General features: G+C 28.1%; 8 protein-coding genes across 13 annotated transcripts; 6 read left to right on the plus strand and 2 right to left on the minus strand.

Annotated features, from left to right (window-relative positions):
• Nucleotides 1–2,585: 2,585 nt before the first annotated feature.
• Nucleotides 2,586–4,484, plus strand: LOC113798726 (uncharacterized). Of its 2 annotated transcripts, none has more exons than XM_075819681.1 (2): nucleotides 2,586–3,082; nucleotides 3,130–4,484. In XM_075819681.1, exon 2 carries the CDS (start codon nucleotides 3,246–3,248, stop codon nucleotides 4,347–4,349), a length of 1,104 nt encoding a protein of 367 aa, XP_075675796.1. In that variant the 5' UTR covers nucleotides 2,586–3,082; nucleotides 3,130–3,245; the 3' UTR covers nucleotides 4,350–4,484. The 2 variants fall into 2 exon arrangements, with proteins under 2 accessions (XP_075675796.1, XP_027205100.1); XM_027349299.2 differs by having other exon boundaries at nucleotides 3,172–4,484.
• Nucleotides 4,417–5,335, minus strand: LOC113798729 (uncharacterized). Its single transcript, XM_027349303.2, has 2 exons — nucleotides 4,845–5,335; nucleotides 4,417–4,769 (listed from the first exon to the last, which is right to left on the minus strand). Exons 1-2 carry the CDS (start codon nucleotides 5,333–5,335, stop codon nucleotides 4,490–4,492), a joined length of 771 nt encoding a protein of 256 aa, XP_027205104.2. The 3' UTR covers nucleotides 4,417–4,489.
• Nucleotides 5,336–5,771: 436 nt separating this feature from the next.
• Nucleotides 5,772–8,239, minus strand: ENGase (cytosolic endo-beta-N-acetylglucosaminidase). Its single transcript, XM_075819674.1, has one exon. It carries the CDS (start codon nucleotides 7,671–7,673, stop codon nucleotides 5,772–5,774), a length of 1,902 nt encoding a protein of 633 aa, XP_075675789.1. The 5' UTR covers nucleotides 7,674–8,239.
• A 101-nt stretch (nucleotides 8,240–8,340) lies between these two features.
• Nucleotides 8,341–11,169, plus strand: LOC113798728 (putative oxidoreductase MexAM1_META1p0182). The gene is made up of 6 exons (XM_075819685.1): nucleotides 8,341–8,882; nucleotides 8,937–9,037; nucleotides 9,103–9,296; nucleotides 10,346–10,539; nucleotides 10,603–10,703; nucleotides 10,789–11,169. The coding sequence occupies exons 1-6, from the start codon at nucleotides 8,412–8,414 to the stop codon at nucleotides 11,042–11,044; spliced, it is 1,317 nt and encodes a 438-aa protein (XP_075675800.1). The 5' UTR covers nucleotides 8,341–8,411; the 3' UTR covers nucleotides 11,045–11,169.
• A 352-nt stretch (nucleotides 11,170–11,521) lies between these two features.
• On the plus strand, nucleotides 11,522–13,693 carry LOC113798655 (cytochrome P450 3A31-like). Of its 2 annotated transcripts, XM_075819676.1 has the most exons (4): nucleotides 11,522–11,983; nucleotides 12,043–13,236; nucleotides 13,304–13,383; nucleotides 13,514–13,693. In XM_075819676.1, the coding sequence occupies exons 1-3, from the start codon at nucleotides 11,675–11,677 to the stop codon at nucleotides 13,379–13,381; spliced, it is 1,581 nt and encodes a 526-aa protein (XP_075675791.1). In that variant the 5' UTR covers nucleotides 11,522–11,674; the 3' UTR covers nucleotides 13,382–13,383; nucleotides 13,514–13,693. The 2 variants fall into 2 exon arrangements, with proteins under 2 accessions (XP_075675791.1, XP_075675790.1); XM_075819675.1 differs by having other exon boundaries at nucleotides 13,304–13,693.
• A 150-nt stretch (nucleotides 13,694–13,843) lies between these two features.
• LOC142644811 (cytochrome P450 3A24-like) lies at nucleotides 13,844–16,210 on the plus strand. Of its 3 annotated transcripts, none has more exons than XM_075819677.1 (4): nucleotides 13,844–13,997; nucleotides 14,171–14,489; nucleotides 14,549–15,742; nucleotides 15,802–16,210. In XM_075819677.1, exons 2-4 carry the CDS (start codon nucleotides 14,181–14,183, stop codon nucleotides 15,877–15,879), a joined length of 1,581 nt encoding a protein of 526 aa, XP_075675792.1. In that variant the 5' UTR covers nucleotides 13,844–13,997; nucleotides 14,171–14,180; the 3' UTR covers nucleotides 15,880–16,210. The 3 variants fall into 3 exon arrangements, with proteins under 3 accessions (XP_075675792.1, XP_075675794.1, XP_075675793.1); XM_075819679.1 differs by having other exon boundaries at nucleotides 15,827–16,210; XM_075819678.1 differs by lacking the exon at nucleotides 13,844–13,997 and having other exon boundaries at nucleotides 14,061–14,489.
• A 564-nt stretch (nucleotides 16,211–16,774) lies between these two features.
• LOC142644812 (cytochrome P450 3A31-like) lies at nucleotides 16,775–18,742 on the plus strand. The gene is made up of 3 exons (XM_075819680.1): nucleotides 16,775–17,166; nucleotides 17,226–18,419; nucleotides 18,487–18,742. Exons 1-3 carry the CDS (start codon nucleotides 16,858–16,860, stop codon nucleotides 18,562–18,564), a joined length of 1,581 nt encoding a protein of 526 aa, XP_075675795.1. The 5' UTR covers nucleotides 16,775–16,857; the 3' UTR covers nucleotides 18,565–18,742.
• A 422-nt stretch (nucleotides 18,743–19,164) lies between these two features.
• LOC113798727 (uncharacterized) lies at nucleotides 19,165–21,090 on the plus strand. 2 transcript variants are annotated; one of them, XM_075819684.1, is made up of 3 exons: nucleotides 19,165–19,388; nucleotides 19,736–20,848; nucleotides 20,905–21,090. In XM_075819684.1, the coding sequence occupies exon 2, from the start codon at nucleotides 19,739–19,741 to the stop codon at nucleotides 20,633–20,635; it is 897 nt and encodes a 298-aa protein (XP_075675799.1). In that variant the 5' UTR covers nucleotides 19,165–19,388; nucleotides 19,736–19,738; the 3' UTR covers nucleotides 20,636–20,848; nucleotides 20,905–21,090. The 2 variants fall into 2 exon arrangements, with proteins under 2 accessions (XP_075675799.1, XP_075675798.1); XM_075819683.1 differs by lacking the exon at nucleotides 19,165–19,388 and having other exon boundaries at nucleotides 19,427–20,848.
• Nucleotides 21,091–21,169: the final 79 nt, after the last annotated feature.

Below are 21,169 nucleotides of genomic sequence, written 5' to 3' on the forward strand. Positions count from 1 at the left end.
TTTTTCTTGGAAAAGTGCAAAAAAAAAGATCTTCTCAAATTTCAAATCACATGGTTCAATATGATGATGATGATTCAAATCGAATTTGAAAAAAGAAACGAAAACAAGAAATAGGCAAATATTCTTTTGATTGTAAAAAACTTTTTTTCCATCAACAAACAAACGAAAAAAAGAAGTAGATGTTTATGTCGTATTCGTGTAAAAGATGTGAAAAATAACACTTTATATCCCTTTTTTTTCCTTATTCCTTTCCATTCAAGTTGTTAAATTAAGATTTATTTTATAACCAAAAAGAAAGAAAAAAAAAATAAAAAGGAAAATGTAATCAATTTTAACATTTTGGTTAAATCTTTGAATTCTTTGAGTTTTATTTGAAGTAAAAATTTTTTTTTCTCTCTTAGGAAAACAAATGGAAAAAAAACATGCAATGTTTGTGTATTTTGTCTTTCGTTGTGTATCTTTCGTTTTTTTTTGTAGAATTGCTTCAATTGAACAATGATGAAAGAGAGAGAGAGAGAGAGAGAGAATGGAATAGATGAATAAATATAAAGATCATAAAGTCAACATTTTTAAAATTTATTTATTTAGAAAATTGATGAAAAAAATAACTTGTTTTTTATTCTGCTGTTTTTGTCGTTGTTTGTTTGTTTGTTTATTGATGTAATGATATGAGATTAATGGAATAAAAGTGAAATGGAAAAATATTCAAAAAAACCATAACAAATTTTGTAGAAAAAAAACAAGGAAAAGCCCAAAAAAAACCATCACATCTCATCATGTTTATCATAGCTAAGTAGCTAATTCAATTATAACATCATTTAGGCCATTAAATTGTTAAATTTCCCCCATCTCCAAAAACAAAATATTAAAAGTTATCAAATGACAAACACACCTATCAAGAATTACTTGTTTTTTTCCCACATCAAAATTGATAAAACCAATTAACAACTAAAACAAAATTCAGATAAGATTATAGTGAACTATTTTTCGTAGTATTCAATTCAACCCGTTTGTTTAACAACAAACAGAAAACAGCAAATTTTACACATTTTAAAACATCTAAAATAATCATTTGCTATGATTATGATGAAATACGTACATTTTTTCATTTGTTTGTCATATTTCACGCATCAAATAATAAAGATAACAGTTATTTTATCATTTGAAATCTAATACAATGCAATAGCACATCTTAAAAATGATGCATGTGTGAAAAAATCGCATCATTTTGAAATGTTTGAAGGTTAAATAGATTTTAGCATCTATTTATCATCTTGATTATGGCACGCGTTTTTTTGTGTGCGTGTGGAATTTTTACTGGTTAAATTAACCTGATTTTAACATCAAATTTTGACTGATTGATTAAACAAAGAGATGCTTTTGTTTATGGAAAATTGAGTGGGGAAAATTTTCCATTATTTTTTTTGTCTGTAACTAATGAAACAAAGGATTTTCTTTGGTTTTTTTTCTGTTCTCATCCAAATGAAATCTTTAAGAAATGAGAACATCAATCAATCAATCGATGATTTGATTAGTCATCAGTGATTGATTGATTTTGAATTTAAAATCAAATGTGGAAAAAAATATTGCCGTCATCATACGAAAACCAAAATGATTGACGTGATCATCATAATCTCTGATTGTTTCAAATCAAATTTTGTTCTAAATAATGATTATTCTATACTGGGAAAACTTGTTGTTGCAATCAAGAACGAAGAAAAAAACCATTTTTTTCATCTTGGAAAAAGTTTTGAAGGTTTTTGTTTTTGTTTTTCTGGTGATGAAAAAAAAGAAACTATTTACATTGCCAACTTGCTGTTGTTGTTGTTGTTTCTAAACATAAACAAACAAACAAACAAACCACAATATTGATAATTGGTGATCCAATGATTGTAAATAAAAGATACTGTCTATCCACAATCAATGAACGTAAACACCAAACAATCATCATCATTTAATAAATGGGGAAAAAATGTACACTTTTTTTTCATTTCTGGGTTGTTTTCTAATGCATTTTCGTTTCAAAATTAATTGTTTGTTTTTGCTGATAAATTGGTTACAAAAAAATTGGCCAAAAACAAATTCAAACATTGATTGATTGTCAATGAATTCGTTTTTCCACATTGGTTTTTTGTTATTTTCAAAAAAAAAAAAAAAAAAAAATTAGTACATCTATCATTATCATCGGCTGCTGAATTTCGCTTTAAATCACTTGATTTTAATCGATAAATTTTCGATGCATATAAATTGATGAGAACAACATAAATTGTTATTCAAAAACAAAATTTTACGAAAAACAAAAACAACAACAACCAAATAAAAAACCACGATACGTGTTGGATCATCTGTTTCGTATCTGTTTTTTTCATTATTTTCGTAAGAATTTTTTTTTGTTGGGACAAAATCGAAAAATCTAGATCCAAACAACATTATATTTCAAATATTGTTGATAACAAATCAAACAAACAATAATCATTCGATTGATTGAAGTTGTTTTTCATTTTTATTCAATGATAATGACACTGATAATTTTGTTATCAACAAGAAGAAAAAAAAATGAATGAATGAATTTCCATCGAATGTATAAAAGAAAGTGTAAAAAGAACAAATGTTTTCAATATGAACATCAACGACAACGACAACCACACTAATAATTTTGATGTTTTTATCAAAATTTTTCATTTATCGATATCAACGAAATCGTGTCTAATATAATATTTGAAATTGAATTTGTTTATTTTGATTTTGATTTTTTATTTTTGTTGAATACATCTTGTCAAATTATTTAACTCCTTTTTGGTAAGGATTATTTATTTGTAAAGAAAATAAAAGAAACAAAAACAACGTCATCGTTCATGACGACCAAACAGTTTCAGTATTTTCGAAATTTTCATCATTATTCATACGGATCATCAACATTATTGACGGCATCAAAACCACCACCAAGATTGTTAACGATAACTATTGATCAATATAGAAATAATAATCACGATACATTGAAAACAAAATTATTACCTCTTGATTAAACAACGGAATATAAACAAATAAACAAAATTTAACTCTGGATAAAAATTTATACATTGTAAGTAATCTAGTGAGAATGAATTGAAGATAATTTTTTTTTTAAAGAAAAACAATTTTTATATTCAATTTTTTTTACCCATTTAATAGCCTTATCCAAAAAAACCGAATCAATTTGTTCAGAAGACAAACAGGAAAAATATTTTTCTTTGCAAAAACAAAATATGGATTATATTCGTCGACCATCGATTCTAATGAATATTCCAGCTAATACAATACCTACAATCAATATTATCGATGATAATGATAATGTTATTGATAAATCACAACAACAAAACCAACCATCATCAATGACAAACACGGCATTATATCTATTAAGGTTTAATGTTGCCTTACAAATTGCCATATCCGCAATGGCTGTAAATCTTTTTCTTGCTATTGCAACATTTTATTATGGCTGGAATGCACTTTATTGTGCATTCGGTGCTGATTCGATAATCGGTGTTTTAACTGCAATCATATTGATATGGCGTTTTGCATCAAGTAAACATGAAGCAAACATTATTATCAATGATGGTGATAATAATTTGGATAATGAACATTTACCCATTCTTAATCATCATAATATTAGTCGTCGTAATAGCCGTTTGTTTGGTGAATCTGATATGCATCCATTTTTACGATCATTAGAATCGACTATTGATGATACACCAGATGATAATCGACGAGAATTATGGTCAACATTTTGGTTAGGCCAAATAATGATATTATCCGGTTTTGGTGTAATAATACGTTCAATAATTGAATTAGTACATGAAATTATTGAAAATGTTCATCAAATTGATGATGATAATATGATTGTCATTAATGATCATTATGATATGTCACCATTATATATATTAGCATTGATATCATTAGCAATGAATATTATATTAATGGGTTTCAAACTATTAATTTATTATCATCTTAATTCTAATTCAATGCTTATTGAAGGCGTCAATTCATTTATATCAGCTATATTTGCTGCAACCACTGTTATTTCCATACAATTTCATGATCGTATTGAATATCTTGATCAAATTGTATCAATATTATTTGGTGTATTTCTTATTATCTATGGTATCTATAATGTATTACATACATTAGCACATACGGTTATCGATCTTATTAAACAAAAATATGGTAACCGTAATAATAATGTTCAACGTCGATTATTAACATCATCAGCATCACAACGACATCTAAATCTTTTGAATCATTGCCACAAGGAAAGTCAACGTCGTGCATCGACAAAATCATTACGTGATGATTATCTACAATTACTTTAAATATCTATTATTGATTAAGCCTTTTTTTTGATACAATTAATATTATTTCTTTTCTTTTGATACTCAATTGATGATTTTAAAATTTTCTTTATTTCTTTACAAAAAAATAAAAAGTATTTCACATATTATTTAAAATATTTTTAATTTATTTCACTGTTATTAAAATGAAAACTATTAAATATTTCGACCAAAGGCATTGCAAATGTTTTCCATTCTAATTGTTTTTTATTATCCCATTTTGGAATCAAATCAATAATATTATCACAACGATCAGAATCATCAGTATAATCACCACACATAACTGTTATTATATCACCGAAATAACTTTGAAGTGCATCACGTATCACTGATAATAATTCCGGTACATCACATGTTTTCTGTATCTTTTGAATACCAAGTTCTTGATATTTATAATAATTGCTGTTTTTTTCAACGTTTAAAAAAAATGACAAAATTAATTAATTTTGGATTTAGATTTAAAAAACAATTACATACCAACAAACCAAAGGAATACGTAGATTTTGTGGCTGAAATGTACGTAATGTATGCATATCAGCGGTAAAATTTCTCATTAAATTACCAAATTCTGGTAGACGATCTTTTGCACATTTAACTAACCGTAAAACAGTTGATTTACGTTTTTGGCTATTACAATATTTTCGATTTGTTCGTACCAATGAATATAGGAAAATTTTAACTGTTTGTTGTGTTTGAAGATCCGTACAACGATTCAAATATTGTTCAACACATTTTTCGGCCGGTTTTAAACGTCGACAATAATGATTTACCTCTTTCATTGATAATGGTGGATTATTGAGAAGTTGATCATCGGTTAGAAAGGATAGAATCATAACACAATTATCCATACGATCATGATCAATTTTAGTACATAATTTTGATGTTGATTTTGGTTTGGCAGCATCAATATCGATCAAATTAATCAATTGTATTGATAAATACAAAATAATCATGTAAATTTTAGCCATTTCAAAATTATCTTTTTCATTACCAAAAAAAATAACTATGTGAAGGAACTTTCAATCTCATCATCATTTAGCAAAATCATTCTGTTTATATACCAGGTATGTTTTTCCTTTGGAGGGGTAGAGTGCCTCTTTTAAAAATAAAATAAAATACTAGGTGTAGTGTCGCATTGTTACACAGGTATGTTTTTCGTGAAAAAAAAATATTCATTAATATTAATGAAGTAAAAAAAAACTTGTTTTTTTTCCATATTTGAATCGATATCATTTGAACTAAGAGGTTGATCAATTTAATGTCGTCATTATCATTATAATGTGAAGATTTTGGTTGTTTATTCTTGTTGAAATTTTATTACGTGAGAATATTTCACACACATTTTCGAACAAATAGAAAATTTGAATAAATCATATAAATGACGCCATCTTGTGTCTATCAATATTACTGAAAAAATTTATCAAAATAAAATTCACCGAAAAATATTTTGGATGAAAAATTTTCCAACATCATTTCACCTAAAATATATGGTTCGATTTGAAATTTTGTCAAAATAATTTCATTAAAATTATCATGAAAATCAATACAGATTTCAATCAAATGCCAATCATTGATGATCGAATGAATACTTGAAAATGATTTTCGAATCATATTATTATCATCATCAAGGATTTCTTCTTCAGGTTTTCGAATATACCATCCATCAGATTCGATAATTATGGCAGCTGAATAATTATTATCACCCATTTCAGAGTTACGATGAAAATAATTGATGATGGTTCGAATTTTTAAATTTTCTTGCAACCATTTTTTATTATCATAATTATTCTGATGAAATTTATAAACAAATCGATATCGAAATTTCATCGAATCATCGATTGGTATATGTGTTCGAAATAATGTAATCGGTTTTGGTATCAATGGTTGTTGGATAATATTGTATAAATCAATTAGTAATGATGAACCACCATTATATGGTTGATCATATGAAATCGATAAACGATAATAATCATTTTTCCATTCATTTTTTTCAATAAATAATGATGTTTGTAAATCATGATGATGAAAATTTAACCATGGTTTTGATTCGATACGATTACCATATTGATAATATCCATAACCATGACCAATATTAAAACATGTTTGCAATGGTAATGTGGTCAAAAGTTTTTCACATATTTCCAATAATCGTCCATTGATAGCAATTCTTGACCAAAATTCAAATTCATCTTCCATACTGTATATGTTGGCCGTTGATTGTATTAGTTTCCAATATGGCATCTGACAATTGTCGTGTCTTTCATCACCATCATCATTATTCGAATGTCGAATAAAAAGATCATCGGAACAGATTTTCGATTCATGTGTCCAACCGGGTGCAAATATAGCAACGGAAAGATTATTGTCGAGAATTTTTTCAATAGCTTTCCATGTTCCATCAAGACCACCGCCACCAAAACAACCACGACCATAACAATCAACACCAACATAACAATCATATTGCCTGCGATATTCACAAGCTTTATTGCGACTATTTACAAGATTTTCATTTTTCCAAGTGTAATTAAGAAAAATTGCATCAGAATCTTCGAAAAAGGTTCCATTCATATCGTTCAATTCATTTTGCCATTCAAGTTTACCGGTTCGAGTAACAGAATCATACCAAATGATTTGTGTATCATCATTATCTGAAAATGTAGATTTCATTTTTAATTTCAATCGTTGAATTAGATATTTCATACGAGAAATTTTATCCAAATCGATCGAAGTTTCAATGTTCAATAACCAACCATCAAATCTATAAAATGATTGAATATTTATCAAAGCATCTATAAATCTATCAATTAGATCATTATTGGACAATATTTTATCAAGAAACTGTTTTCCATCAATCTGTTGTCCACCATCATCATCATATTTAGCCCATTCTTCAACGACAATTGTACCGAAACATGAAACACCATTTCGATGGCAAGCTTGAATCCATTCTGGTGGTGGAATCGTTATGAATTTATGAGTAAAATATATGAAAATATCAATCAAAGACCAATGAATAAATGTATAGAATTGAATCGAATATTGATCATAATGTTGAAGAAATGATGTATGACAACCGATTGCTTCATCAGCCGAACGTTCATGATAATTGAAACGATAATCATGACAAAGTATTACTTTTGGACCATCAGGATTTTTTCGAATACGTTCACGAATTTTCGAAACATTGGAATTGTATTTTGAAAAATTATCCAAATTTAACCAAGACCATAATTGTTGTAATGTTGTACAACCATCGACAGCATTGATTTCTGAACATTCAGATGTATGATCGTCGATATTAGCCATTCATAAGATTTTGAAACATATAAACTAAAAAAAGAATTTGTTTTTTATCCAATCATTTTGCAATTTTTGTTTTTATTGTTTATGATCCATTCAGTATTACTCAGCCATAAAGAATACATCATCAACGATAATAAACAAATGCCATGAGTTTTAATACATTTCATACCGAAACTTTTCCCTAAACAATTTAACTTTCTGTAAACATTTTTCTCCATTTAATTTAGGAAGTTACAAAATATTGTGAGTTTCTCCATTTCGGCAACCCAAAATAATTTTTTGATCTTTTCTTTGTGAAATACGATATTTGTCAAAAAATCGCTTACATTTCATGTTAAGGAGATATTTGCTATCAAAAGTTTACATTATTGATTTACATTAGTAGATTTTTCATCCACTTGAGTTATAAATATGAAATGAAATAAATGAACAACAATTGAATATTATCAATTAAATCCATTATGAAAAAGAATGTTGTCAAAAGCTTTGATATATTTCGATTATATGATGATAATCATTTTTTTGCACTTAGATTATCTCTATTTTTTTCATTCATTTTTTTGCACCAAAAAAATGTCCTTAAAAGTATAATTCGAGTTCCTAATTGAATTTGAATTAGTACTATAGCTATATAGCTTCCATTATGATATTTGCATCCTATATATAAATGGGAAGAAAATCAAATTGCAAATTAAAACGATTCAATTGATAAAATTATCACTCATCTAAAGTTACAAAAACATGTCTTCATCAAGTGGAAAAAAATATGATTTCAGTGGTAAAGTTGCTCTTGTTACAGGTTCAAGTTCGGGTATTGGTGCGGCAATCGCTTTGCAATTTGCACAATATGGTGCTCAAGTTACAATCACTGGTCGTGATGCAGCCGCTTTAGAATCTGTAGCCAAACGAATTGAAGCTGAAACTAGTCATCAACCATTACAGATTGTTGGCAATCTTCTTGATCAATCATTGCCGGCTAAATTGATCGATGGAACAATTTCCAAATATGGTCGATTAGATTTTCTTATAAACAATGCTGGTTTTTCTACACCACATAAAGATATTCATGATGAAAAATTAATGGAAGCTTTTGATCAAGTTTATGGAATTAATGTTCGTGCTGTTGTTCAATTAAGTCAATTAGCAGCAACACATTTGGAAAAATCAAAAGGCAATATTATCAATATATCCAGTTGTGCATCTTTGATTCCAGTAAGATTTTTAATTTCTTGAAATGAAAATAATAATTTCATGTTTTTTTAAAAGTTACATATAATTTATAGTTCATCTAAAGCAGCATTGGATATGATCACCAAAACAATGGCAATGGAATTTGGTAAAAAAGGTGTTCGAGTCAATTCAATCAAGTATGTGAAACATTTTCAATATTATTCGGAAATATAATTTTTCGTTTAATCAAATGAAATTTTAGCCCTGGACCTGTATCAACTCAATTTATGCGTTCAGTCGGGATGTCGGCTGCATTTTTTTCGGAAAACGAAGAATTTACTAAAGAACTTACGCTTTTGAAATTTGTAGCACAACCAGATGATATCGCAAATCTTGCATCATTTTTAGCATCGGATGATGCTCGAAATATAACCGGTTCGATTGTTGTTAGCGATACTGGATCAATGTTGGCACCTAAAGTTGATTTTAAAAAATTAAATGAACTGAAGAAAAAACAAAATAATTAATTGTTAATTATAAAAATACAATTGAAAATCTGTCATGGACAAATAATTAAAACCAACTATTTCCAATAAAAATGCTTATTGTCTAAAATGAATATTTGAGTTTCGTAAATTGCAAATCTTGCACCATTTTCAGCATCTGATGATGGTCACAATATGACTGATTCGATTGTTGTTAGAGATACTGGAACGATGTTGAGACCAAAAATACAAGTGTGACAGCCAAACAATAAAAAAATTGATTTTTTATTATAAAAATTATTACCTGAAAATTTGTTCTTTACAAACAATTAAAACATGTTATTTCTAATCATAATAATGATAATCAATGAATAATTATTTTTACGTAAAATAAATATGCAAAAGCATTAATTTTTATCAATCAAAGTTTAAAAATATGTTTGTTCAATTTTATATTCTATTATAGAATTTTTGCTAATTTTTCAATGTCTAGCTTTTTTCAATAAATTTGAACATCTACTTGAAAACAATTATCATTATTATTATTATTCAAAAAATGCACTGTACTTACTAATAGAACAAACCAAGGTCTTTTTGATTTGATTGCCATAGCGTAATGATAAGAGTTTTTATTTTGTCATTTTATTCCCACATAACAACATATAAATAGGAAGATAATTTGATTACTTTCATATAACCAATCTAAAATCTATCGGTAAAATCATCAATTAAACACAACAAAAATGTCTTCAACAAGTGGAAAAAAATATGATTTCAGTGGTAAAGTTGCTCTTGTTACAGGATCAAGTTCGGGTATTGGTGCCGCAATTGCCTTACAATTTGCACAATATGGTGCTCAAGTTACAATCACTGGTCGTGATGCAGCCGCTTTAGAATCAGTTGCCAAACAAATTGAAGCTGAAACTGGTCATCAACCATTGCAAATTGTTGGCAATCTTCTTGATCAGACATTACCAGCTAAATTAATCGATGGAACTATTTCCAAATACGGGCGATTAGATATTCTTGTAAACAATGCTGGTTTTTCTACTCCACATAAAGATATTCATGATGAAAAATTAATGGAAGCTTTTGACCAAGTTTACGGATTAAATGTTCGAGCTGTTGTTCAATTAAGTCAATTAGCAGCAACACATTTGGAAAGATCAAAAGGAAATATTATCAATATTTCAAGTAATTTATCTATGATGCCGGTAAGATTTTTATTTGATTTATTAATAAAAATAAATATTAACAATTCCATCAATTTTTTAAAGGTTCATATAATTTATAGTTCATCAAAAGCAGCATTGGATATGATCACCAAAACAATGGCAATAGAATTCGGTAAAAAAGGTGTTCGAGTCAATTCAATCAAGTATGTAAAATATTATTCGCCATCACAATTCCTTATATTATAATTCTCAAATATAATTTTCTACTTTATCAAACAAAAATTCTAGTCCTGGACCTGTGGCAACTCAATTTATGCGTTCACTCGGAATGCCGGTTACATTTTTAAAGGAAAACGAAGAATTTGTCAAAGAACTTACTCTTTTGAAATTTGTAGCACAACCAGTTGAAATTGCTAATCTTGCATCATTTTTGGCATCAGATGATGCTCGCAATATGACTGGTTCTATTGTTGTTAATGATACTGGATCATTGTTGGCACCTAGAGTTGATTTTAAAAAATTGGATGAAATTAAGAAAAAATAAGCTGATTAATTGTTAATTATAAAAATACAATTGAAAATCTGTCAAGGACAAATGATCAAAACCAACTATTTCCAATAAAATTGATTATTATCGAATAAAATATCATTGTTTGCCTAAAACGAAAAGATTGTGAGTTGCAAAAATTGCCAATTTTGCATCATTTTTAGTATATGATGATGTTAGAAATATTACTGGTTCGATTACAGTATCAATGTTGTTTATGCGAAATTGCTTTGAAAATGACCATAATGATATGTAATGATAAAAATCAACTTGAAAATTTGTCCTTGACAAACAATTTAAATATACAATTTCTAATCACAATGAAAATAATCAACGATTAAAACGTTATTTTTACGTAAAATGAGGGATTTTTTTTTTCGTCCATCATTTTCATCACCACTACCTCCTATTTTAATTTAATCAATGACAACATATATCATTTTATACAATGTTTTAATAAGTGATTGGTTGGTGATTGCAACTATGGTGTTGAGATATTATTCAATGTCAATGATGCAAATCATTTCCATTTAAATAGTTGGCATTAATAAATGATTATTATTTCATTTGCATTTTATTTTGTTTGTTGTTGTTTTTTTTAATAGTCAGAATTTAAATTTCAAGAAAATGTTGGGAATATTCTTATTGACTGTCATTGTTTTGACATTCACATCGATTTATCTGTATTTTCGACATCGATCCAAATTGGCAATTGCAAACCTACAAAGTCGAAACATTCCTATTGGAGAGCAACCATCATTTTTCAGCGCTTTATGGAACAAAACACGTATCGAATTGGTATCACAAAAAAACATACAAAAAATTGGTAAAGTTTATGGATGGGAAATGTTTGGTGGAATCAATTTGACTATTGCCGAACCAGAATTAATTCAATTAATAATGAGCAAAGAGTTTACCAATTTTCCAAATCGACGGGTGAGAATAATTAACGAAAAGAAAAATGATTTTTTAAAATTATCATTTATTTCCGATAGAAATTCAATTCAGATGATCCAATGTTTTCGAACTTTTTATCCACGGTTGAATTAGATAAATGGAAACGTATTCGAGCAATCGTAGCACCTACATTTGCCACTGGAAAACTTCGTAAAATGAAACCATGTATGGATTCAATTTGTCAGACATTAATCAAGAATTTCGATAATGAATTGACCAATTCGCACGATAATATCTTGAACATAAAACGATTTACCGGTGCCTATACAATGGATACTGTTCTTCAGGTAGCTTTCGGTTGTAAAATCGATTCATTAATTGAACCGAATAATCAACTTATTATTATGGCACGTAGGCTTTTCAATACAGATTTATCGTTGAAAAACATCATGGCAATGATAGTATTGTTCTTTTTGCCACCATTTTTTTCAAAAATATTTAAAATACGATTAAATAGCGATGTAATGGATTTTTTCGGTAAATTTTCTATCGATTTAATCGAACGTAAACGCAAAGAATTTGCACAAAAAGATTTCTCCAAAGCTTCAACTTTTATTGAATTTTTGCTTGAAGCTGAACATGAATTGCAAAAACAACAACAAAAAATTGATAACATTGAAAAACCGATAAAATACATGAATAATGATGAAATTATTGCCCAATGTGTTCTTTTCTTTTTGGCTGGTTATGATACTACAGCAACAACAATTACAATGGCTTTATATTATTTAGCATTGAATCCGGATAAGCAACAAATATGTTATGAAGAAGTTAACCGTATCATTTCAGAAAATCAAATCGATGAGAATAAAGATCCTTTACAATCATTATCATTTGAAAATATTGGTTCAAAATTCGAATATGTTAATGCAGTGATTAATGAAACATTGCGTATAACACCACCGGCACCAATTACTGAACGACGTTGCGTAAATGATTCTATACTTACGACTGAAGATGGTCGTTGTTCGGTTTCGATTCAAAAAGATGATATCATACAGATTCCAATTTATTGTCTGCATTATAATGAAGAATATTTTCCTGAACCTGAAAAATTTATTCCCGAACGATTTAGTAGAGATTCTGCTAATAAACATCCAAACTATGCATATCTACCATTCGGATCTGGACCACGAGCCTGTGTAGCCAAAAGTTTAGCATTGATGGAAGCTAAATTAGCATTGATTTGGTTGATTAAAAATTTCAAATTCGATAAATGTGCTAAAACTTCAGTAAGTGGTTGGATGGTAGTTTCAAACAAATCTTTTATTTAACTTTTAACTTTTTTCTTTTGATTAGATTCCAGTCGAATTTTATAATCAAGGTGGCCTTCTTTCACCACGTGATATCTTTCTAAAAGTTGAACGACGAAACTGATGGTTCTATTGCAGTGATTCTCAACCTTTTTGTTGTCGCGGCACAATTTTAGAATTTTTGAATATATAACAGTTGCATTTTCAGAATTTCGCGGCACACTAAAGTGCCGCGGCACACTGGTTGAGAATCACTGTTCTATTGAATAACCAAATCCTACATCTGATTGATTGCACATAAATCGAGAATATCTTCTTCTTTTTTAAATTTTATCAATGTTAAATTTATAATACTAAAACAAAACAATATTTATTCATAAAGAATTTGTATATTTTGTTTGTTATTCTAATTTTATAAATTGATAACATATTTGAATTTGTTGTTTTATTCCGAATATATGATTTGATGGATAAAAGCTTATGATGGCAAATGTTTTGCAAGTAGAAATACTTTGCCTGTTGAAGTATTATCGATTGATTGAATTAGTGAAAGGGTTAATTTTTTAAGTTTCGAACAAAAGTACCCGTTATTTTCAAGTGAAATTATTATGAAGAAAACTTTTATCAATCATTTTCAATCATCATCAACTTCCTATTTTAATTTAATCAATTTCAACATATCGAATTGTCGTTATCGACCTTTTTATTGTTTACATTCGATATTCATTCGCAAATAAAGAGTTAAGTTATTTTTATATCACGATTTTGGCTATTTTTTATTTTGTACATTGAAAAAATCATTCAATGTTCAATGTCCAATGTCATTGATAAAAAACATTTCCATATAAATAGTTAGCATTGATCAATGATTGATATTTTATTTTGTTTATTGTTGTAATTTTCATACTGCCAGAACTTCAAACATGTTGGGAATATTCTTTTTAACTGCCATCATTTTGATATTAGCATCAATTTATCTCTATGGTCAACATCGATCAAAGTTGGCCATTGCAAACCTACAAAGTCGTAACATTCCTATTGGTGAGCAACCATATTTTTTAAGTGCTTTATGGAATAAAACACGTATTGAATTGGTATTACAAAAAAATATACAAAAAATTGGTAAAGTTTATGGATTTGAAATGTTTGGTGGAATCAATTTGACTATTGCTGAACCTGAATTAATTCAATTAATAATGAGTAAAGAGTTTACAAATTTTCCTAGTCGTCGGGTAAGAATTTTTAGCAAAATTCAAAATCATTTTTTGAAATTATCATTCATTTCCAATAGAAATTCAATTCTGACGATCCAATGTTTTCAAACTTTTTAACTTTAGTTGAATTCGATAAATGGAAGCGCATTCGAGCAGTCGTAGCACCTACATTTGCAACTGGAAAACTTCGTCGAATGAAACCATGCATGGATACAATTTGTCAGACATTAATCAAGAATATTGATAATGAATTGACCAATTCGCATGATAATATCTTGAACATAAAACGATTTACCGGTGCCTATACAATGGACACTGTTTTACAGGTAGCGTTCGGTTGTAAAATAGATTCAATAATCGAACCGAATAATCAACTTATTATAATGGCACGTAGGCTATTCAATACAGATTTATCATTGAAAAACATTTTATCAATGACTGTCCTCTTCTTTTTCCCAGCATTTTTTTCAAAGTTATTCAAAATACGATTGAATAGCGATGAAATTGATTTTGTCAGTAAATTTGCCAGCGATTTAATCGAACGCAAACGAATAGAATTTGCACAAAAAGATTTTTCAAAAGCTTCAACTTTTATTGAATTTTTACTTGAAGCAGAACATGAATTAGAAAATCAACAACAAAAAATCGATAATAATGAAAAACCGATCAAATATATGAGTAATGATGAAATTATTGCCCAATGTGTACTTTTCTTTTTTGCCGGTTATGATACTACTTCGACAACTATTGCCATGGCTTTATATAATCTTGCATTGAATCCAGATAAGCAACAGATATGTTATGAAGAAGTAAATCGTGTCAGTTCTGAAAATCAAATCGATGAGAATAAAGATCCTTTATTATTGTTATCATTTGAAAATATTGGTTCAAAATTTGAATATGTTAATGCAGTGATCGATGAAACTTTACGTTTAACACCACCGGGGCCATTTACTGATCGACGTTGTGTAAATGATACTGTACTTACGACTGAAGATGGCAGTTATTCAGTTTCAATTAAAAAAGATGATGTCATACAAATTCCAATCTGGAGTCTACATCATGATGAGGAATATTTTCCAGAACCGGAAAAATTTATTCCGGAACGATTTATTCGCGATTCTGGCAATCAGCATCCAAACTATGCATATCTACCATTTGGAGCAGGACCACGAGCTTGTGTAGCTAAAAGTTTAGCATTAATGGAGGCTAAATTGGCATTGATTTGGTTGATTAAAAATTTCAAATTCGATAAATGTGCCAAAACTAAAGTAAGTGGTATTAGTTAAAAAAAATCATTTATTTTATTTTTTTCTTTTTCTTTGATTAGATTCCCGTCGAATTTTATAATCAAGGTGGCCTTCTTTCACCACGTGATATCTTTCTAAAAGTTGAACGACGAAACTGATGGTTCTTGGAACGATATCAAAACAGAACAATCAAATCAGATTAAAACTATTGATTTTACTTGTGTTAATTTTATCCAAATTGATTTATCAAATAATTAATAAGTAACTTATGTTTTCGATTCAAAAATTGTATCATAAGTTGAATTTCACTTGCAATTAAAATTTTACAATTGATCAATGTCTAAAGTTTATTCGTACGAAGATAAAATGAACAAACAAAGTGCTGGATCTGTTTCAACTACTTTTCTACGTTCGTTTGAAATAATGTGGAACAAGCAAAACTTTTTAAATAATCTACCCCAATAAAATTTTAACCAAAACCAGTTGAAATTGCTAATCTTGAATTCGTATGATGTTCGCAATTTGATTGTCGTTAGCATCAAAAAGTGTGACCGAAGGACAAGAAATCAATTGATTTTTTCAATAATAAAGATTATTATTTTAAAATTTATCCTACACAAACAATCAAAATATCCAATTTCAAATTTCAATAATACATTAATCAATGAATAAAATGTCATTTGATACTTACTTCATCGTTAAACGATAAACAAATATTAATGAATTGTAAGCAAAACAATTTTTTTCGAAAAGAATGCTTATAATTACTGGTTTTCATCAATATACCTATCTATTGAAAAAAACTCGAATATTCTTTGCGGACAAGAAACTAGCGAATTTGGTTAAAACAAATTGTTGAGTGAGAGTAGTTGTTCGAGCGGAAAGGGTTGAATTTTCACTTACGCCCGTTTAACAGAAAAGTACTAGTTATTTTTAGGTAAAATGAATACGAAAAAATCTTTTATCAATCATTTTTAACACTACTGTTTCCTTAATTTAATTTAATCAATCTTTGATGCCAATGGTGCAAATCATTTCGATATAAATAGTTGTCATTGATCAATGATTTTGATATCATTGATATTTTATTTTGTTTGTTGTTGTTTAAATACTGCCAAAACTTTATTTTCAGAAAAATGTTTGGGATATTCTTGTTAACTGCCATCATTTTGATATTCACATCAATTTATCTTTATTTAAGAAATCGATCCAAATCGGCAATTGCAAATCTACAAAGTCGTAACATTCCAATTGCTGAACAACCATCTTTTTTTAGCGCTTTATGGAACAAAACACGTATTGAATTGCTATCACAGAAAAACATACAGAAAATTGGTAAAGTTTATGGATGGGAAATGTTTGGTGGAATCAATGTTACTATTGCCGAACCTGAATTAATTCAATTAATAATGAGCAAAGAGTTTATCAATTTTCCTAATCGACGGGTGAGAATTGTTAGCCTAAAACAAAGCCATTTTTCAATATTTTCATTTATTTCAAATAGAAATTCAATTCAGATGATCCAATGTTTTCAAACTTTTTAACCGTAGTCGACTTAGATAAATGGAAACGTTTTCGTGCAATCGTAGCGCCAACATTTGCAACTGGAAAACTTCGTCGAATGAAACCATGTATGGAATCAATTTGTCAGACATTAATCAAGAATATCGATAATGAATTGGCCAATTCCCATGATAATATCTTAAGCATAAAACGATTTACCGGTGCCTATACGATGGACACTATACTTCAGGTTGCGTTTGGTTGTAAAATTGATTCAATAATCGAACCGAATCATCAACTTGTTATTACAGCACGTAAGCTATTCAATGCAGATTTATCATTGAAAAGCATTTTGGAAATGTCATTCATATATTTTTTTCCACCATTTTTTTCAAAATTATTCAAAATACGATTAAATGGTGATGAAATGAATTTTTTCGGTAAATTCACAAGCGAATTAATCGAACGTAAACGCATAGAATTTGCACAGAAAGATTTTTCCAAAGCTTCTACTTTTATTGAATTTTTGCTTGAAGCAGAACATGAATTAGAAAATCAACAACAAAAAATTAATAATAATGAAAAAACAATCAAATATATGAATAATGATGAAATTATTGCCCAATGTGTTCTTTTCTTTTTGGCCGGTTATGAAACTACGGCAACAACTATTACAATGGCATTATATTATTTAGCATTGAATCCGGATAAGCAACAAGTATGTTATGAAGAAGTTAACCGTATCATTTCTGAAAACGAAATCAATGAAAATCAAGATCCATTACAATCATTATCATTTGAAAATATTGGTTCAAAATTTGGATATGTTAATGCAGTGATCGATGAAACATTGCGTTTAATACCACCGGGATCATTTACCGAACGAAGTTGCGTGAAGGATACTGTACTTACGACTGAAGATGGCCGTTATTCAATTACGATTCAAAAAGGTGATATCATACAAATTCCAATTTATTGCCTACATTATGATGAAGAATATTTTCCGGAACCGGAAAAATTTATTCCGGAACGATTTATTCGAGATTCAGGCAATAAACATCCAAATTATGCATATCTACCATTCGGAGCTGGACCAAGAGCCTGTGTAGCAAAAAGTTTAGCTTTAATGGAGGCTAAATTAGCATTGATTTGGTTGATAAAAAATTTCAAATTCGATAAATGTGCCAAAACTAAAGTAAGTGGTTGGATTGCTGTTTCAAACAAATCTTTTATTTTACTTTTTACTTTTTTCTTTTGATTAGATTCCAGTCGAATTTTATAATCAAGGTGGCCTTCTTTCACCGCGTGATATCTTTCTAAAAGTTGAACGACGAAAATGATTGTTCTATTGAATAACAGAATCTTACATTTGATTGATTGCACATTAATCAAGGATATCTTTTCCCTACTTTATCAATAAAAAAATGCATGCAATAATGAAACAAAACGATATTTATTCATAAAGAATTTCTATAATTAAATTTCAAATATATCATCTAATGGACCTAGCTTATTCAATCAAAACTATTGATTTTTTTCAAAATCAATTTTATCTAAATGTATTTTTATCTAATAATAAACTAAAAAACTTATGTTTTCAAAATCAAATGTTTCTACAAGTAGATATCATACATATGTGTGTGTGTGTGTGTGTGTGGGAGTATGATTAATTGATTGATTTATTGTGTATTCATGTCAATCAATCAATTTTTAGGAAAAAAAATCGATAAATGGTAAAATATATTCATATTAATAATTGATCAATGTCTAAAGTTTATGTCAGCAGAAGAAAAAACAAACGAAATACAACATTTGATGTTGTTGTCAGTAAATTCATTCAAAAAATATTATCTTTCAATGACAATATGATAAATAATGTTAAGGATAATATCATTGGTTATTTATGTAAAAAAAATACATTTTTTTTGGTCCAAACAAACCAATCACCAACCAACCAAAAAAAGAAACAACGTAGTCATGTTCATCAACATTAATGATATTTGGTTAAAATTATGACCAAATGAGAAAAAAAAATCAATCAATCAATCAATCGATACGCGCGTATAATGCTATATGTTTATTTGATTTGGCCAAACAAAATAATATTCAAACAAACAAACAAACAAAACATATTGAAATGTTTTTTTAGAAGAAAAAAAAAATAGTAAGAAGAAAATATTTCTGTTGATAATTTGCTTACAATCAAATCATTATTGATTGTTCAATCAAAAAAAATCATTATCATCATTATTATTCGGTTATTTGATTGATAAATAATGACACATTTATATGATTTGGATGTTTGTTTGATTGATTTTATTCTTGAATAAGAAAAAAAAATTTCGTTTTTATTACGACAAAGAAAAAATTTCATCCATTTTTTTTGTTTTGTTTGGTGTTTCGTTTTTATTTTTATTTTTATTTTTTTGAATTTTCATCATTTCAAGTGTTGTTTAAAGAATTTTTTTCTCGTTTTCTTTTCTCAATTAAACAATTGATCATTGTAATTAGATAATGTCCGAATTATCTTGGTCACAACAATTAATACAATATGGACCACAATTATTGTCGGATTGGGAAAAATATTATCAACGTTTAATTATATTCATTGATTTTGTACCATTATTGGGTCCATTATATAATGCTGGACATGCATTGAATTTATTATGGATAATATGGCGTTCATCAATATTTTCCAATCAAAGATCTTCTTCTTCTTCTTCACAATCATCGAATAATGTTGAAAATATTGATGATGAATTCAATAATAATAATAATAATATTGAAAATTATGATGAAAATGATTTGATTAAAAATCGTGACAAATATCGTCAAGTTCGTGAACGTGGTTTAACGGCCATTGTAACGGCATTGATCGATATATTTACCATTTGTTTAGCATTGGCTGTTATTGCATTTATTTGTGATTGTCTATTACGTATACAAACATTTGCATTTATAAGACATTTATGTATATTGTTCATTATAATCAATACATTTGCATTAACAATTGGTGCAAAAATTATTGCCGGACAGGCTGTTATCAATGTTACCAGACAATTGGAAGATGTAAATCATGTTGGTGTTAGTGTAGTTAAATCGGCACATATTACAGCATCAGCAATTGAACGTATTGTTGAAACAACCGAAACAACGACAAACATTTTCGTTGGTAGTTGTTATTATGTTTGGACACGATCAGTGTTCTATACAATACAAACGATAACATTTCCACGTAGGTCATGGTATTGGTTAGTTGCTCAAACACGTTTATTATTTCAAAAAATGATGGCCCGTTTTAAAATGTTTATCAAACGTAATCTAACATGGAAAGCAATGTTGAATTTATTTACATTAGGATTCAGTGGTTGGATCGTTGGCGTTATAAAAAGACGCAAACATTTGGATTGATTTCATTTTATTATTTATTCTCTTTGTTTTTCGTTTACAATTTTGTTCTGCTATTTCGATAATATTTTGCTTTCATCAAGCATCGTATATTCTATTTTTTCGTTGGTAAACTTTAATCTTCTGTTTCAATCATCATCAAATCATATTGGCAAGATAATCGAATAATGATTGTTTTGGTCAAATCGACTGAAAAATTTTCTCACCTTTTTAATGGTAAAGTTTCCTGTTAATAAATTGTTCTGATTTTAAATTTATCTGATTTTTTCCAGAAAATTTCCGTCGATTGGACAATATATCTCATCTTCATTTATGTTTTGGATATACTTGTTGATATACTAGAATGTTGAAATTTTTTCAAAAAATACCATTTTATTGTTGTCTAGCATCACTTGAACAAGTATATTCTGATAATCAGAATTTTTTTCTATTATAATGTCTCAATTTATATAAAATGATATAATTACAGAATTAATAAAAAAATGTTTTTATTTTGTTGTGTTTGAACAAAAAAATTGTAAAAATTATTATTTTTTT

This window comes from Dermatophagoides pteronyssinus, unplaced genomic scaffold (genome assembly GCF_027571235.1).
Source record: "Dermatophagoides pteronyssinus isolate colony J.1.1.1.1 unplaced genomic scaffold, Derpt_VIB-CSIC_2022.12 sq0004, whole genome shotgun sequence".
Lineage (NCBI taxonomy): Eukaryota > Metazoa > Arthropoda > Arachnida > Sarcoptiformes > Pyroglyphidae > Dermatophagoides > Dermatophagoides pteronyssinus.